General features: G+C 49.2%; 1 protein-coding gene across 14 annotated transcripts in view; it reads right to left on the reverse strand.

Moving 5' to 3' along the window:
- Pla2g6 (phospholipase A2 group VI) overlaps nt 1–16,014 on the reverse strand; it is a 42,572-nt gene extending 26,558 nt beyond the window's left edge. For 2 of the 14 annotated variants that reach the window (XM_021183745.2, XM_021183739.2), the window contains exons 1-3: nt 15,278–16,014; nt 5,621–5,870; nt 705–920 (exon numbers count right to left, since the gene is read on the reverse strand). In XM_021183745.2, the coding sequence (XP_021039404.1) occupies nt 705–920; nt 5,621–5,829 (425 nt within the window). In that variant the 5' untranslated portion in view covers nt 5,830–5,870; nt 15,278–16,014. Of the gene's footprint in view, nt 1–704; nt 921–5,620; nt 5,871–6,293; nt 6,369–7,120; nt 7,498–7,542; nt 7,625–9,334; nt 9,416–10,982; nt 11,114–15,277 lie in introns of those variants that run through there. The other 12 variants (XM_021183748.2, XM_021183740.2, XM_021183746.2 and 9 more) reach the window with 11 other exon arrangements.
- Between the last annotated feature and the right edge of the window lie 3,043 nt (nt 16,015–19,057).

The raw sequence follows: 19,057 nt of genomic DNA on the forward strand, positions 1-19,057 counted from the left end.
TGCAAACTTTATATGCCCCAGTACAGGGGAACACCAGGGCCAAAAAGTGGGAATGGGTGGGTAGAGGGGTGGGGGTGGGGAGGGTATGGGGGACTTTTGGGATAGCATTGGAAATGTAAATGAGGAAAATACCTAATAAAAAAAATAAGGTCTTGCTTTGTAGACCAGGCTGAACTCAAACTCACGAATCTGCCCGCCTCTGCCTCCCAATCACTGGGACTAAAGGCGTGTGCCACCACTGCCTGGCTTGGTGAGGCTTAGCTAGGGCCCAGGCATTGAGCAGAGGAGTATGGGGTGGTCACTTGCAAGCATGGCCACGGTGACCTCGATGGGGAATTTGCTGATACAGCATTGAGTAGATGGATATAAAGGAGACCAGACAAGCTTCTGGAAAAACAGCAGGGCTTGGGAGGGAGACTATGATCGAGCCCCTCCCTCAGCAGCCCTCTCCTACTTAGTAGCCTCTCTTTGAGATGACTGCGGAGTTGGAAGAACTTACTGTCGGCACTTCCTTCTGATTTTAATTAGTGTTCTCGGGTTATTAAGCCATGGCAACGCTATTCTTTTCTCACCCAAGTCATTGGAAGAACAAGGGCCAGGTGTGGAGACCCCAGGCAGCATGGACAGCCCACACCACACTGCAGTGGCCTCCCGCCCCGGGCAGCACGTGCTCTCCCCCAGGCCCAATCGCCCACCCTCCCCACCTGATGATGCGGCTGTGATGGAAGCACTCCCGGATGCCGAGCTCCACAGCTAGGTGCGTCACTGTCCAGCTGGGGTGGTTCCGGATGAGATCGGTCAGGTGCTGCAGCACCTCCACATGCAGGACCTGCACAGAGCTCTCGTAGAAGGGCGGCAGCTGGGAGGAGAACTGCTGGAAGTTCACCAGGGCGTCTGCCTCAGACTCCAGTTGGAAGAGCCTGCCACCAGGAGAGGCCACTCAGGTAAGTCGTGAGGCAGGGAACCTGGGCCAGCTCAGGGGCAGTGCCTAGCATAATCATACGGTGTCCCCCCACTCCCCCCCCTACAGGCCAGCCTCTCTGCCCCAGGCTGCAGGGTCATCCTCTTGTTCCAACGCTACCCTCAGAACAGAGCTTGCTTTGGACAGATTTGTGCTTGGAGGTCTTTCAGAGCTGGTGATCTTATATCTTATTTAATGGAAGCCATGTCATATTCTCTTCTAACTTGGCTGTCACATCCAGAAGCCTCCCTTTCAAACTCTGTCTCTTTGTATACGGTCAGAATTGAATAAGTGATATTTCACCCAGATGGCCAGCTACAGAATACTATGTGGGTTACAGCTCAGCTATCTATCTACTACACAGCCATTAAAATTCTTCAAAGTGATAGGGATGGTCTGGCAAAATGATCCATCCAATGGCTAAAGGTATCTGCTGTCGCCTGAGTTCGGTCCCAAGGACCCACATAGAAGGGAGCTGACTCCCAGAGTTGCCCTCCAATCTCTCCTCTACACTATGACATGGCCACAATCAAAATAAGTAAAGCATAAGAAAATTAAAAAAAAAAAATAGGGAGAGGTTTATTTTGAAATGTGAAAAAAAGCCGGATACAAATAATATAGAACACAAAGTGATTTCAACTACCCAACATGGGCAGTGAAGAGATGTGTCAAAAATCTGCTCAGAAGCAGAATAAATCTAACCCTAATCCTACCATTTCTCTTAAACTTCCCCAGTGAGCGCATGCATTATTTTCCTAGTCAGAAAACAAAGCTCTGTTTATTTAAAAAGAGTTGGGCTAGAGTCCAGTTCTGCTGTGAAATTGCTGTGTGACTTTAGTAAGCCTCTCCCCATCTCTGAGCCTCGTGTGAAACTTGAGACGGAGACCAAGTTCACTACTGTAGGACAGTAGGAAAGCACTGTGACACATCATGAAACCAGGCAGACACACTGGCCTGCAGTTCTTACCATGGCTCTCAACCATCCTGGCTTTGTCAATGGAGCCAGCCTATCTGTGCCAGACAAGGTTCTCAACCAAGCGACTAAAGGAACAAGCCAGTGTGGACACCCTGCTCTTCTGAGTGTCTGCTCCTAGGGGGCTGGGCAGCGACATAGAGCTCTCAGAAGAGTATGAGGGAATCCATGCTATGAGGACACTGCCATCCAGACAAGTGTGAGGCCAGCCTGGGGTACATGAGACTGTCTTTAAAAGGCTCAAGTTAAGGGTTACAGACTAGACTGTGTTGAAAAGAAAACTAGTGATCGGAAAGAAATGTTTGCAGAAAATAGGCAGAGGGAAATACAGGAAAACAAGGAAAAAGCATAAACCATCGTGAGGGCGCCAGACGCAGAAGAAACTAGACAGACGTCTTATTTAAAAGGTTAATGTCTACAAACTCTCCAAAACAGGTTTTCAAACAAGTTCCCCTGGGTCCCCTCTGGGTCCATCTCCCTATTAAGCCCCCATTTAAATGTCCAGGCTGGGTATGATGGACATGCCTAGGACCATGGTGTTCAGAGGACTAAGGCTGGGGATTGCTGTGAGGTTAAGACCAACCTAGACCTCACAGTAAGTTTCAGGGCAACAGTCTGAGAACCTGTCTCAGAAAATAAGGTAAAATAAAAATAAGACAGGCAAAATGGCTCAGTGGGTAAAGGTGCTTGCTGACCCAGGTACAATCCCCAGAGCTCACACAGTTGAAGGAAGGAAATGATTCCAGAAAACTGTCTTCCTACACACACACACACACACAAATCTTTTTTAGAAAAATATTTTATTACATTTATTTATTTGTATGTATACATGTGCAAATGTAGGTATCAGAGACTAAGCTCACACTGCTGGACTGGGTGGAAAGAGCTTTTACCCACTGAATCATCTCACTGGCCCATGAATAAATCTCTTAGAAAACAAAACAAGGGGCTGGCGAGATGGCTTATTGGTTAAGAGCGCCGACTGCTTTTCCAAAGGTCCCGAGTTCAAGTCTCAGCAACCACATGGTGGCTCACAACCATCCTTAACGAAATCTGATGCCCTCTTCTGGAGTATCTGAGGACAGCTACAGTGTACTTACATATAATAAATAAATAAATCTAAAAAAAAAAAAAAAAAAAAAAAAAAAAAAAAAAAAAAAAAAAAAAAAAAAAAGAAAGAAAGAAAACAAAACAAAACCCCAATGCACACCTACTATTGTGGGTAGGCTATAAAACAGGGTCCCAAGCCCTCTCGCATGCCTGTCACCAAGTCACCAGGATCTAGATTGCTCTGCTCTGTGACCTGTCTAAATGCTTTATCATTTCAACAAGCAAAGGACAGACATCCCACTGTCTTCACAGAGGCCTCAAGACACTAGAAGATTCTATGTCTCTATCGGGACCAGGCCAGCATGCCATAAGGGAGATGGAGCAATGGCAGAGATGTCTGGGCCCTGGATGAACTCAAGCACTAGCGCCAAGCCACCAGGCTGGGAGACTTCCCAAGAGGGAAGTGCAGTCAAAGCACGCCAGCAGGTGCCCTGCAGAGAAGCGAGCCCTTGCCTCGGAGCTCCGCGCAGCTCACAGAGTTTTAGGCTTCATGAATCAGTGCAGTGAGGCATAGGAGAGCAGAAACTGATGTGTGCACAGATGCAAGGAGGTGATCAACATGGCGGAGGGTAGGCACAGTGTGACAGCTGCTTGTCACACAGAAGCCAACGCTAACACAATGATGGCTCTATGGAGCAGAAAAGGCATGAATCTTGGGGAGAAGCTTCTGCCCAGTAAACCAAGGGCAAGGCAGGGAGCTGCAGAGAAAAGGCCTGGAAGAGCCTTGGCGCTCTGGAAGAGGGCCAGAGTTCAGTTCCCGGCACCCACCCATGGAGGGGAGATCAGAAATACCTGTAAGTCCAGGGAAACTGATGCCATCTTCCAGCCTCTGCAGGCATGCTTGCACGCTCACGCACACACACACACACAAGTGAATATTAAAAATTAATACCTAGGCATAATAACACACGCCTTGAATCCCAGCACTCAGGATGCAGAAATAGGAGGATCTCTAACTTTGAGACCAGCCTGGTCTATATAGTGAGTTCCAGAACAGCCAAAGCTACACGGTAAGACCCTGTCCCCCAAAAACAAAGCTAAATAAATAAATAAATAAGTAGAGAAGACCATCAAAAGTTACAAAAGCGTAGATAGAAACAGCTGGATTCATGATCATGTGTAATATATACTCATTGCTTCTACAGGCACCAGGCATGTACACAGTGTACAGACCTGTGTGCAGGCAAAAGATTCATACACATACAAAGATAAAATACAGCAATAAATATTTTTAATAGGTAACGATTTTAAATGGCTGAGAGTCGAGCAGGTACATCACTGGAGAAGGTGCCAGAGTGGCTCGTCACTGCTGAAAGGGGCTGTACTAACACCAAATAAACACACCGTAAGATTATAATGATGCTCCACTAGACACTCAAGGGGCTGACTCGGGTCTTTGCACTGACACTATAAAGTCTCAGGATAGACAGCAACAGGAAACCTCCCTCACAATCATTACCTACCAAGGCTGCCATGGCCTTCGGTCCACCAGCACTCCTGGGTACATGACAGACAGGAAGGCACATGACAGGAACACAGCAAAAACAAGAGAGGACCTTCACGTCCATCAACCAGACCATACGTCACTAAACAGTGACACGCAGTCACGTGCTACGTGACAACAGACTGCACTCTGAGAAATGTGTGGTCAAAACGTGAATGTTGGGCCGGACAGTGGTGGCGCACGCCTTTAACCCCAGCACTTGGGAGGCAGAGGCAGGTGGATTTCTGAGTTCGAGGCCAGCCTGGTCTACGGAGTGAGTTCCAGGACAGCCAAGGCTATACAGAGAAACCCTGTCTCAAAAAAAAACAAAAACAAAAAAATAAAAATAAAACGTGAATGTTGGGCATGGTAGTGTATTGATCCTGGTGGGATCCATAATGAGACCATGTCTAAAGAAAAAAAAAGGAAAGGCTGTGTGAGGAACACAGTTGTGTGAGGACCACAGTTGTTGGGCTGGGGTTGCTGTTCCCTGGTGAAGGGGCTCTGGGTACTGTGTACAGAGTGTTCTGTCTGCAGGTCTGTGTACTGTGCCTGCCTTCACCAGTCTGCATGTTCCCTAAGGACGCAGACCATGTGTGGCTTCTCCCAGAGCCCACTGGCCTCAGGCCCAGGGCTCCTGTGAACAGGCGGATGATGGGATAGCCAGGAAAACAAGCAGAAAAAGAATGGGTACAAACGTCGTCGTCAGTCAGCCCAGCTCCACCACAATATGAAGGCTTGGCTCTGCCAACTCTCCCCTTCTCCCACTCTGCCTTGCCCTGGAGTTCTACCCTGATCTTCTAGAACCAAGAAGTCCCAGCATGCCTAGCGCCAGCCCTTACACAGCAGCTGTTTAAACCCTTACCCCTACCACAACAGTCACACCACTGAAGACTCAGTTGAGGCCACCACCGTGGGTTCTTTCAGCTTCCTCATCCTTCATCCTTCCCAGGAGCAAAGTCTCGGGAAATGACCCACACTTTTCTGCTCCCAGCTCCTCCTTCTAGTAATAGAACTCCCAGGCAGAGCTCCAGGGAAACCCCAGGATGGAGGGAACGAATTGAGGGGTGCATATCCCACTGACATCACCTACCGGAAGCCGCTCTGTGGGTTCCTCGGGCTGACCAGGACACAGTCCCAGGTGCGATTGGAGACATTCTGCAACAGGACCAGCTGCCCTTCCTCCCGAACACGTTCACTTGAGACATAGTCAGTCAAGGACACCTCCTTCACCCGGAATGGGTTCGAGAACAAGTTGGTGACGCTACTGAGGGTGTTGACGAGGCGTCCGAAGAACTGCATCCTCTGTGGGGCAGCGGGGAGACCCAGCCTGCCCCTCTGCTCTGGAAGAAAAGGAGATCTCTGGTCAGTCAGATGCAGTCTCCCACACCCACCTCAAATGAGTCATACACACACACCCCAGCTCTGTGCCCTGATTCTGGACTAGCAAGAACCTGAAGGGAGAGAAACAGCCTGAGCTTACAGCAGGTCTGATGAAGGGAGAGAAAGAGCCTGAGTGTACAACAGGTCTGAAGGAAAGGCACAGAGCTCTCAGGCCAGGCCAGGGACCACTCCCTGACCAGGACTGACTGGGGACTAGTGCTACAGTAAGGTCAGTGGCCATGGATGTGGTGTCTGCAGCAAGGCCTGGCCAAGCGGACAGCATCTCACCATGCAAGCCAGAGTTGACATCCTAGAGATGGCAGAACTGACCATGGGCAGGCCAACTTCACAAGCAAAGCCAAGGGCCCCTCACTATGACATACCAGAATGCACTACACCACCGAGGGTAGGTGATCAGGGTGGGGAGCAACTGTCTGTCTGCACCCTTTCACTGGTTTCACATAGATCTCTAAAATGGATGAAAGAAGACATGTAGGCTCGGACACACCAAACATGCATTTGGGGATAGGTGTGTATAGAGACATGTGTGAGTGTCTGCAGGTACTTGTGGGGCCAGGGTCTCCTGCAGATATCTCAGGGGCTCTCCACCTTGTTTTTGAGACAGAGACTCTTGGGGACCTGGAACTTACCAAGTAGGCTAGACTGGCTGGCCAGCGAGCCTCCAGGCAGTGTCCTGTCTGACTCCCCAGCACTGAGATCCCGAGTGCACGCCACCGTGTCCAGCTCTCTTTATAAGTGGGTGTTGGGACAGAACCTCACCCAAGAATGACTGGGCTATCTCCTTAGCACTCACTCAAGAGGGAGAGAGTTGGGTTTTGTTGTTGTTGTTTTGACTACAGATTAAGTCAGGGTTTCTGCTATAAAAATTGTCTCCCAGTCTAGATTGGAGCCTTAGACTGTGTGTTCCTGTGTACCGGGGATAGAACCCAGAGCTTCACACTCATTAGGCTACAGCCCCAGCTCCAGAATTAAGAGAACTGTGTTATCTTGGGCTTCCAGAAAGTATATCGCCTTCCCCAGAGGCCACCCTCTACCTGTGAGGCAACATGTCACCTGTTGAAAGAGTAGGCTAGACAGACAGCACAGACAGAGCCCAGCAGTAAGGATGCCCTGAAGGAACGTGGCACTGCATGGACATTAGTTCTCAGTCTGGTCCTGCTCTGATCCAAGGTTGGAAGAGAAAACTAACCTTGGTGATGGAATGGAGACAAACTGTGGAGTAAGCTAAAAACAGAGTGAGGGCCGCCCATGACACCACCTCAGGGCTTCCCTTATCCAGTTTCAGCAGCTATGGTCTGACAGCATGCACAGAACATTCCAGAAAAAGTTAACTCATTTGTTGTAAACATTATGCTCTTCTGAAAACATGGTGAGTCTTAGACCAGCCTGCTGGGTCTCAGCTGGGTGTATGCACATGTCTCTTCCCAGGGCGTGCACACCACACACATGGTCTGTCCAGCGCCTAGCAGCCTGCTTCACTGTCAGATGGCTAGGGTTAAGTGACCCTAGTGTTACTTAACAATGGCATCAAGGGCTGACACTGTGCTTGTTTAGCACAGAGCAGACTTTTCCAGCCCTGACACTGCATTAACTGGGAATGGAGACAGATACCTGGAAACACAGGACCACTACAGGACAGGGGTGGAGTTCAAGGGCATCCTGGTCCCACACAGTGAGTTTGGGGCCAGCCTGGCACCTGAAAGACAGTACTGCTTTAAATGTTGGCTATATCTTTATTTAACTACTTCCCTCATTTTACAGATAAGAAAACTAAGATCTAGCTGGGCGTGGTAGCACATGCCTTTAATCCTAGCACTCAGGGAGGCGGATTTCTGAGTTTGAGGCCAGCCTGGTCTACAAAGTGAGTGCCAGGACAGCCAGGGCTACACAGAGAAACCCTGTCTCAACCCCCCCCCCCAAAAAAAAAAAAAAAAAGAAAACTAAGATCTAGAGAATATGACTCCATCACTCTGGAAACAGCCAGGAGCTTTGGAAGTCCATGCTTTTCTAACAATAATGAACTGGTGGGGAAGAATGCAAGTCGTGTCTTCTTCAACACAGCGACAGCCAACTATGGTGGCCCACACCTGGAATCCCAGACTAAGGAGGCAAATAAAGGTAAGCCAGCCCAGGCAGCCCAGCAAGATCCAGGCCAGTTCTGACTATAAAGTGAGATCCTGTCTTGACAAGCCAAGATAGGGCTGGAGAGATAGTTCACAAGTTAGGAGCACTGGCCGTTCTTCAGAGGATCTGAATTTAGTTCCCCAAACCCACGTGGCATCTCATACTCATCTGGAACTCGAGTTCCAGAGGATCCCGCAAGCTCTTCTGCCCTCCACAGATATCAGCTATTCATGTGGTACACAGGCACACGTGAAGGCAAAATACCCATACACAGAAAATAAAAATAAACAAACCTCAAAAATGGTAAGACATAGGGCTTGATAAAATACTAAGAAAAAAAATTATATATTCTTATAGGTGGGACTAAATAAAAAAAAAAAAAAAAAAAAAAAAAAAAGAACAGTGGCTAGTGGGTCAGAAAATAGAGCAATATAGAACAAAAGTCACAGCTGGGCATGGTGGTGCACGCCTTTAGTTCCAGAAATCAGGAGACAGAGACAGTTGGATCTCTGTGAGTTCAAGAATAGCCAGTCTGGGGCTGGAGAGATGGCTCAGCATTTAAGAGCACTGACTGCTCTTCCAGAGGCTTTGAGTTCAATTCCCAGCAACCACATGGTGGCTTACAACCATCTGTAATGAGATTTTATGCCCTCTTCTGGTGTGTCAGAAGACAGGTACAGTGGACTCATATAAATAAAAATAAATAAATCTAAAAAAAAAAAAAAAAAAAAAAAAAGGATAGCCAGTCTGGTCTATATAGTAAGCTCCATGATAGCCAGGGCTACAAAGAGAGACCCTGTCTCAAACAACAACAAAAACAAAAACAAAAAAACCCCAGAGACCACAAAGCAGCAGATACAGAGGATGAATCAGTCTGAACAGACAATATGAGGTTATGATTAAAGATAAGACCACCAGATAGCAAGAGAGCTTGGCATATTTAAGCGCTTGCAGCCAAGCCTGACAACCTAAGTTGATCCTTGAGACCGGCAAGGAGGAAGAGAAATGACTTACGTCGTCCTCTGGCCTCCACACATTTATCATAACACAGACATGCGCACACACACATGCACTAACTGCTAAAATGTAATAAAAATCATATATACACTCATTAAAGAGTTAATTATTTCTAGATATCTTTGGGGATCCATCTCATGACCTCACGAACACAAAACAAATACTCCGCTGGACTATATGGCCAGCCTCAGTCAGGATTTTTTGGCTGAAAATATAGATATAAGAGGATCCCCTTCCCAGACAAACACACACACACACAAACCTGTTGAGGTTTGGTCTTGCTGTCGCAATGCTAAGTGCAGCCCTGGACTCTGTACATAGACCTGTGACCCTGTCCCCAAGCTATTTCTGATTGGTAAATAAAGATGCCAACAGTCAATAGCTGGGCAGAAGAAACAGAGGTGGGGTTTAAGATTCCCCTAGTTAGGGGTCAGAGGAGAACCTAGAGGAAGAAGAAGGTGGAGGAAGAAGAGAAGCCTCCATGGGTTAAGTGAGCCATAAAAAACGCAGCCCTGAGGGCTGGCCAACTGGAGTTAAGGGCAGCCCAGATGAAACATAGTAACTGATAACTGGGGTTATCGATAGGAAAGTAGATTTTAACAGCATGGAGGGTAGACAGCTGCCCAGCTCTTGTGCTGTTTAAGGCTTGCTTACTGTAGATATAAAGGTCATGTGTTTCTTTTATCTGGGAACTAAGCAGTCAAAGGAGGGGTAGAAACCCCAGCTCGGGATGAAAACACACAAACAAATAAATGAGTGCACAAACGTTGAAGTGTGTGTACTGTGTCAGCCAGTGGCAGGAATCCGTGTGCTGTGGCCCCTGCATCTTTCCATCATGTAGGAGCCAAGAAACAAACTCAAGTTGTCAGGCTAGGCAGCAAATGCCTTTACCCACTGAATAATCTACTGCCCTTTGCAAAAAAACAATCTTACAGGGTATGATGGTTCACACTTATGATCCCAGCCCTTGGGAATCTAAAGCGGTTGGATCCAGTCTGGTCTCACAGTGAGCTCTAGGACAGAGTAGCCTTGTCTCAAGTAACAACAAAAATCTTTCCTTTTATACCCCAGCAAGCACTCTGTGTGTGTGTGTGTGTGTGTGTGTGTGAGAGAGAGAGAGAGAGAGAGAGAGAGANGAGAGAGAGAGAGAGAGAGAGAGAGAGAGAGAGAGAGAGAGAGAGAGAGACTGGGATGTGCGCGTGTTCAGATGTGTGTGTGTGTGTGCGTGCGCAAATGTACACGGAGGCCAGAGGTCAACCTCAGCGGCCATTGTTCAGGATTTTGAGATAAGGCCTCCTGAGCAGCTCCTGGAGTTAATTAACTTGTCATGCAAGTTCTGGGGACTTCCCCAGCTCCAGAATCGTTAGCACACACCACCGCTGAGGACTGGACTACGGTCCTCCGGCTTGTGAGAGCCGCTCTTTACCAACTGAACTGTTTCTCCAACAGATTCTGAGTGACTGTCAGCCTGGGCACACCTGGCACCTCCCTCCGCCCCATCCTAAGCTCATATCATTTCTTCTGCACAGCCACCCTCCAACACGGTTATCCTCGCTTTGAGTAGGAGGAAGCTAAGGCACAAAAAGGCAGCGGGACATTCCCAAGGTCACACAGCTGACAGAGACAGGGACGAGTGCTCCAGTCCAAGGCCAGCAGCTCCAGAGTCTAAGCCTCTTCAGGAGGCTCCCAAGGTCTCTCACCCTAGTGCCAAGCTTGGCTCCATTCAAGATTCTTGTGAGGAAATTTAACTGAGTAAGTATTTTGCACAAACTTCTTTAAAAAAAAAAAAAAGGGACTGGTGAGATAGCGCACCATAGCACTCATTCTTCCCTTCCCCCACCCCCACCCCGACACAAATAAAAATGTAAATAAATCCAAAACTAAAAAAGACACAGACAGGAGAAGCATACCAGGATATCCGGAGGAGATAGAGGTCCTGGTTACATGAGTAACACTGTTGCTTTTCTCGATTTTCCAAGTGACACACAAAATTACTATGGTTTTATAGAGAGCAGCTGTAGGCTGAGTCCTGGGCTCTGTGGATTTATGCAGATGTGCCAGAGGCCAGGCCAGAGGCAGAGAGGTGCTCCAGGAAATGGGGCAGGGTGCACCCAAGAGCCTCACTGGTTTAAACCCACTTGTCTGTCTCAGTCAGAGGAAGTCCTCACCCCAGCATTCTCTGACAGAGACATGTCCCATATGTTGAAAGGCCTGGCCTCTGTCCAGCCTCCTGGGGCCAGTGTGATACAGGATATGACACAGTAACTAAGGAAAAGGCCAGACGCCAACCCACTGTGACAACACCAACAGCAGCCATTGTTCTCCTCAGGTGGAAGAGAGGAAATGAACTCCGTGGACCCATGGGCCACACACATCCTGGAACAAGCATGGCAGGGCCAGGCAGGAATGCTACAAAGCATTTATGTGCCTACTTCTTGGCATCCTGCCGCTACCATCTCAGCCGGGCTGTCATCAGGGCAGCTAAGGAATCTTCCACTGGGGGCCTCCCTCAAACCTCTTGGGGCTTAGTCTCACAGTTTTTACATTCCTGTAACATTGTTTTCTACTGCTGACAACTTGTCACTACTGCTCTGCCCAGAGCTGGCTCCTTGATGAGGTCATCTGACACAGACCACCTGTTTCCAGCCAGAGATGCCACAACTGAAAAGGGCCAAGCCAAGCCATCCATGGCGCCAGTGCCGGCGATGACCCTTCACTCAGCCGAAGGTCAAGGTCAAGATCTGTGGCCTCTCCCCTTGTCTCTAACCCATTCCCTGTCAGTGTGCCTGCCGCCTTGGTTTGCTTCTGGAAGGCAGATGGTGTCTGTGGACATCTAAGGCTCTCCTGGAGGAACGGAAGACAAGAAGACCAGAGAAGAGTATACTCACATCAGAGATGGAGAGATCCATCCAGAGAGGGCCTCAGATGGAGGGTTCAGATGACAAACTACAGGAATACACTCTGGCCACCAAAATGAAAACCAAACAAGAGCCCTGGAGGGACCGTGGAAGGGTCTGCGGTGAGCCCCCAGGAGGGGCTACTTGGATCCATGAGGGCCAGGCTCAGAGTGTGTGGTCCCTGGGGAAGGATTGGAGGACAGGACTCGAGTTCTAAGGAAAGACAGAAGACAGCTGAGGGGGGTGGGGAGAGGCCCTCCTGGCACGCACGGCAGGGGTCACAGCTGGGAGGACAGAGGCATGCATGGCCACCATGGGCGATCACTGTCACCTGGACTGGCTGAGGGAGGTCTGCATCCACCTCAGCCGTGAAGGGCGGCGGGTCTCAGGGAGACTGCTCTCACTTGAGGGTCACTCTTCTGGCAAGGCTGCCAGGCTGTTCACCTTCCCTCCTCCCTTTTGGATGCTTGCAGGTAGAAACTGCTTGGTGGGAGCCATGATCCACCCAGTCCATTCTATAAGACCCGGAATGCCCTCCCTGCTCATGCGAGCCCCCCGACCCCACTCCTCATTCTGAGTCCACTCTCACTCCAAAGGCAGAGTAAGCACTGGACTGACCCCTCCCTACAAGCCCGCACTCAACACGGTTCTAAATGGAGGTGCCTGAGTCTAGGTCGTGGTCTAGCCTTACACACATGGCTCCTCTATGGCTGTCTAGCACACAGACTACAAACTGAATGGCCATATCTCCCCGTGGAATGACAGTACCTCACTGCTGACGGACTCTATGCCATATGGATCTCCAATACTTCAGAAAGCCCAAACTCTAGAGAATGTGTCAGAATCCTCAGAAAAGGTCCAGCCTGCACTCCAGCCCCCGACCCTAGTCATTTAGTCCCAGCAGACAGGTCACATGTGTGCCTCAGTGTCCCTGGCCGCTCCTGCACCTTCACTCCCTGGCCTGCATCACTCCTACCCCCACTTAACATCTCTCTCATGATAGACAAGGGATATGCACTCAAATAAACCTCCCCTTTCTTGTCTCTCAAGAACCAGTTTGGAGACCACTTCCTCCAGAAAGCTCTTTTCTCCCCTCAGCCTTTCCCCTTGGCAACCCCACTCCATGGGGTCCCTCACAAAGGAGCGTGGCACTGCTTTGATTCCTTAGGGTGCATGGCACCCACTTCCAGCAGCTGTTTGATGTAAGTGAACAAATCAATGGACATCTATGAGTCACCGGCTGGCGTCCCTAAGGCAGCGGGACAGGGATCCCATGCTCCCGCATATCTGGCTCTCACATCACAAAGCAAGGCGGGTGAACCCAGCCTCTGGCTTTCCTCCAAGGACCACCTGCTCCCCCACCAGGAGAACCTTCCTCCAGCACTGCTGCTCTTGGGAGTTGCCCGTGGGTGCTAGACTGGTTGGTTCCTCTGGGAAAATCAGTTTTACTGCCCAGCTTGGTACCAACATTGGTTCTCAGTTTTTCAGCCTTTTTAGAGATGGAACTGCCTCCACCTGACCCAGACAAGCATGGAGGGAGGAGAACCAGGCCAGAACACCTGAGCCTTCTTGTCTCAGGTAATGGCTGTAGGGGCTTTCAGGAGCACACTCGAACACACAGGACTGCCCGTCGATTCCCACAGCACGTTTCATGATTAGATTACTGGGGTCACCCTCCTGAGCAGCTGACACCTATCCCTGTCTACCCCACCCCACCTCCATGGTTGCAGGCTGAGGACCTGAGGTCCAATCCAAGTACCAGGCCCCTGCTGTCACTTGACTTCCTGCCACTTTTGTATCTGTTCATGCTGCCCAGGAGAGCACACCCTCTACACAGGCCACACTTACTCGTGTGTACACACACACACACACGTAAACACGGTGTTCAGGAGGCAATTCCTTCCAGGGTATCTTAGTTATAACATTCTATTGGATGCCTTGGAAATCCCTCTTAAGCATGCCACCAAAATCACATTTAACAAGTAACCCCTAGGGAGGGGAAATGCCATAAGCCAACAGAAGGAGCCCTTAGAAAACATGACAGTCTCATGGCTGGTGTCACACTGTAGGGCACAGGTCCCCTGACTTCCCACAGGGTGCAGGAGGAAAGGCATCTGCCCCATGAGCAATTGGATTCAGCAACACGCCATGCTGAACAATGCCTGCCATGGTCCCTTGGGCATAGCTGCCTGGGGCAGGTCACTGCCACTGCCCTCAGAGCTGGAGAGATTCCTAGACGTTAAGAGCACTGAATGCTCCTAAAAAGGACTCAGACTCAGCTTCCAGTACCTACACGGCAACCCACATCTTCTTTAAAAAAAAAAAAAAAATTGTTTTTTATTTCATGTATGTGAGTACACTGTCGCTGACTTCAGACGCACCAGAAGAGGACATCAAATTCCATTACAGACGGTTGTGAGCCACCATGTGGTTGCTGGGAATTGAACTCAGGACCTCTGGAAGAGCAGTCAATGCTCTTAACTGCTGAGCCATCTCTCCAGCCCCCACACCTCCTTTAATTTCAGATCCAAGTGAATTCAGTATGCATGGAGTGTACTTACATAGCTCTGGGAAAAACATTCATATGTATAAAATAAAAATATTAAAAAAAAAATAAACTGGGGACTCTCTACAGTGAAAACCTAGCCCCAAAGGTATTAGCATGACCCTGGCAAGGAAGGTCACTGGCCTCCCTTCCCCATGCTAAGCGGGAACAGTGGGTGGGCACTAGCTACATCAATATTTGCTCAGTGGAAAAGGAGCAGAGAATAAAGGTAACAGAAATAAAAGCGCCTGGTTGTCCCGGTGATTAATAAACACTGAAAACATGAACAAAGGGGATTGCTCTCCCGCCTTTTGCTCCTCTCTCTCCCTATCCCCCAGCCCTTTCCATCCTGCCTATGAAACAACAGCAAAGCAGGGAGCTTGTACAGGGCCACACTGGTCACCAAGCCTTGTCTTCTACATCTTCTCATTCAAATACTGAGCCTCATGGCAGTCATTAATGTGGGCAGGAAATTCAGTCCTATCTGGCACAATGAGAAAACAGACAAGAACAGAGCATGGCCTCCAAGCTCCAGAACCGTGAAGGCAAAACACTGCACTGGTCTAAGGGTGGAGCTTCAACGAGGCCAAACCAAACCTGCCCAATCCTGTCGGGCTGGCAAGAGGGCAGGTGGGGGAACTTTAGAGGAAGGATTGGTATTTGTTTGGGATCATGTGAATTGCCCATTAAAAATACAGGCACAGATCCATAAACCCTTGTACCCTCCCAGTCGCACTCACACCCAATCCCTAGTCACAGTCACCTGGGTCACGGGCTCCCAGTCGCCAGCTTCCAGGTCATCGGAGGGAGCTGGAGGTGAACCCAGGATTGGAGGCTAGAGAACTGGGAAAAACACACGTGGGAGCAAATGGAAACCGGAGGCACAAGAGAAGATAAGCAGGGAGTTAGAAATGGGGGCTCAGGGGTTGGGCACAAAGGGACGGACGCAGGAAGCAGGTGGCGTGGGGAAAATCGAGCAATGAGGCAGAAAACCAGGAGCACTCAGAAGCGCAGAGAGAGGAGCTGGGGACAGTGGACAGTCCAGGGTGAAAGTCGGGCAATGAATTGGGAGAAGGGTTGATTTAGGAAGTTGGGAAACTGAGGGCGGCCACGGAGAAGAAGGCGGTCACCGGATGGGAGTTGGGGACGCCAGGGGATGAAAGGACAGAAGCCGGGAGCACTCAAGGAGGCCAGATAGGAGTTAACGGAGGACATGCCTCAGAGTCGCAGACACGAGGCCGGTCCTAAGCAGGGTCCAGGTGACGACATACAAGACAGGGGCACCAGGAGGTTTGGGAAAGGGCCGTCAGGCCCCGCCCCCGCCGCGCCGTCACTCACCTCGGCTTACTCAGCACTTCTCAGCCCTCCTACTTCCGCAAACTGACGCGCCCCGCCCACGTGACGACACTACGACTCTCCACCAATCCACCGAGCCCGTGCCGCAGGCAGGCTGTGGCCCCGCCCCCAAGCGTGGACCTCGCACGCGGTCAGGCGCCGCCATCTTCTATAACTGCCCAATGGAAGCCGCTTCTGTTGCCAGGGGGCGGTCGGACTGAAGCCAATCCTGCGTGGCTGATGGGGGCCATGCCTCGGGCGGGCGGAAGTTTCTCGTGAGGGCAGTTTGGCTGACATGTTGATAAAGGGCAGGAGGCTGTTCCTGGCTCCCTCTGACCTCAAGGAACCCAGGGTGGCTCGGACTCTGAACTTTTTGTTTCTGGCAACACATGAAGATAATAAAAAAGAAAATCAATGAAGCCACAGGATATAACCGGGAAGAGCCTGCTTTGATGTTGCCAGGTTCTTCCAAACCAGATTGCAAATGAAAATATGGAATTAACGGTTAGGTTGAAATAAGACAAAATAAAAAAAACTTTCGGGGGGGGGGTAATAAGCGCGCGCACGTGTGGTGAGTGGTGGCCAACATAGGGTTTCTGTAGACCAAGCTGGCTGTGAACACAGACCGCCTGGCTCTGCCGCCTGCCACAAGCTTATTTTTTTTTTTTGAGATAGGGTCTCCCACTGAATCTGGAACTCCCCCACTGGGTTAGCCTAGCTGGCCATGGAACTCCAGGAGGCTTCTTGTTTCCTCTTTCCCAGCTTTGAAGTTTAAATCATTTACCTTTGTCCGTGGGTGCTGGGGATCGAATTCAGATCATTGTGACAACTTCACAAGCACTTTTCCTACTGAGGTATCTAACCAGTCCCCGAACAAGCCTAGTGGCAAGTGATAAAACTGATTTGTTGCCTACCAACTCTACCTCAAGATGCCAAGCAATTCTGGGTGTAGTAATTGCACAGGTACAATCTCAACATTTGGATACTGGACTGGAAGATCAGGAGTTCAAACCCAGCCACAATTAGTTCAGTTGAATCCCAACCTGACACTCTGTCTCTCAACAAATAAATGAGTGGATGTCTGGAGGAATCTTAGCACTTTTAGTAGGATTTTACTTGAATGACCTCTGTGAGGCTGAGAAGTAGCTGCGGTTGCGTCTGGGAATAGGTGATTGTCACTGAGAAGACTCAGCCCTCATGCCTAACTATCATGGAATTCCAATAGATGGCAATGGTTCCTCGGTTAAGAGCACTAGCTGTTCTGGAGGTCCTGAGTTCAATTCCAGCAACCACATTGTGGCTCACAACCATCTGTAATGGGATCTGGTGCCCTTTCCTGGCAAGCAGGCATACATGCACACAGCGCACTCTACCATAAATAAATAAATAAATAAATAAATAAATAAATAAATACATAAATACATAAATACATAAATACATAAATACATAAATACATAAATACATAAATACATAAATAAATACATAAATAAATACATAAATAAATACATAAGTAAATAGTAAATAAATACATGGTTAGTAATGCTGATTTTAAGGACTGCTGGAGAATAGCCAGGAGCCTGGGTCTGGTGACTCGTTTACTTTGGACTAAGCTGTTCTCTTCCCCTTCTCCAGTCTACCAGCTTCGGTTGAACCTTTACTTTCTTAAACGAGCCTTGAGCTAGGGGCCTCGGGAGATCTCCCCAGGCTGTTCTCTGTCCTGATGCTCTTCTCAGTCTCTCCACAGACACAAATAGCCAGTTGCCAAGCAACCAGAGCAACCACCTTTCTAGGTTTAGTTCAGAACCTACCCAGGTTGCCCGGGGCACTGGCATACACCTCTAAGCTTTCCACTTGGGAGGGAAAAGAACGGTTTCACAAATTCAGAGCCAGACTGAGCTACATAGCAAGACTTTATCTGAAAAATACAAGTAAAAGATAAATAAGAGGAGGGCACGTGGGGGTGGGGAAGGAATCAGGATTAGAATGGATAAATAATTTTTTTTTTCTTTTTGGTTTTTCAAAACGGGTTCTCTGTGTAGCCCTGGCTATCCTGGAACTTATTCTGTAGACCAGGCTGGCCTCGAACTCAGAAATTCGCCAGTCTCTGCCTCCCAAGTGCTGGGATTAAAGGCGTGCACCACCACCGCCCGGCTACAAGGGGACTTTTGAAGTTGGACTAAATGTATTTTTCATTATGCTATGTTTAGGTATGGCCCCCAGAGACTCCTGTTTGAACAAGCCTATGGGGGACAGGGAGTGGAATGTGATGGTTTGCATATGCTCATCCCAGGGAGTGGCCTTGTTGGAGGAAGTGTGTCACTGTGGGGATGGGCTTGGAGATCTTCCTCCTAGCTGCCTGCTGCTCAGCCTTCCTGGCTTCCTTTGGATGAAGATGTAGAACTCTCAGCTCCTCCTGCACCATGCCTGCCTGGATGCTGCTGTGCTCCTGCCTTGATGACAATGAACTGAACCTCTGAACCTATAAGCCAGCCCCAATTAAATGTTTTCATTAATAAGAGAAAAAAAACAAAGATGCAGTAGTGAAAGGAGGTGTGCTTAAAGTCTTTGCTCGTGTTGCCCTGGCATAGCAGGGCAGTGGCTATGGGGCAGGCCCTGGAGACAGGGCCTCAGGAGCCACCTGCAACAACCTGAGAAATGGTCTTTTAGAGACCTGCATTGAAGCAAAACCAGTATTCTTGACTTTGCTACAGGAGAAAAAGGATTCAAAATGAGCTATTGTGAAACAGAATTGGAGGCTGGGCAGTAGTGGCGCACACCTTTAATCCCAGCACTTGGGAGGCAGAGGCAGATAGATTTCTGAGTTCGAGGCCAGCCTGGTCTACAGAGTGAGTTCCAGAACAGCCAGGGTTACACAGAGAAACCCTGTCTTGAAAAAAGAAAAAGAAAAAAGAAAAAGAAACAGAATTGGGGGTTATTTGGGGGAAAATTTAGGGCAGTTCTGCATACATGTTGGGGAGAGAGAGCACACTTAATAATAGGATAGCAAAGCTGGGCATGGTGGCACACGCCTTTAGGCCCAGCACTTGGGAGGAAGAGGCAAGTAGAACTCTGAGAGTTCAGGACTCCATAGTGAGACCTGTGAAAGGAAAGGGAAACAGATAGAGGGGGGTACATATTATACACATAAATACACCTATAATTTCTCTCTCTCTCTCTCTCTCTCTCTCTCTCTCTCTCTCTCTCTCTC

Source organism: Mus caroli, chromosome 15 (assembly GCF_900094665.2).
Source record: "Mus caroli chromosome 15, CAROLI_EIJ_v1.1, whole genome shotgun sequence".
Lineage (NCBI taxonomy): Eukaryota > Metazoa > Chordata > Mammalia > Rodentia > Muridae > Mus > Mus caroli.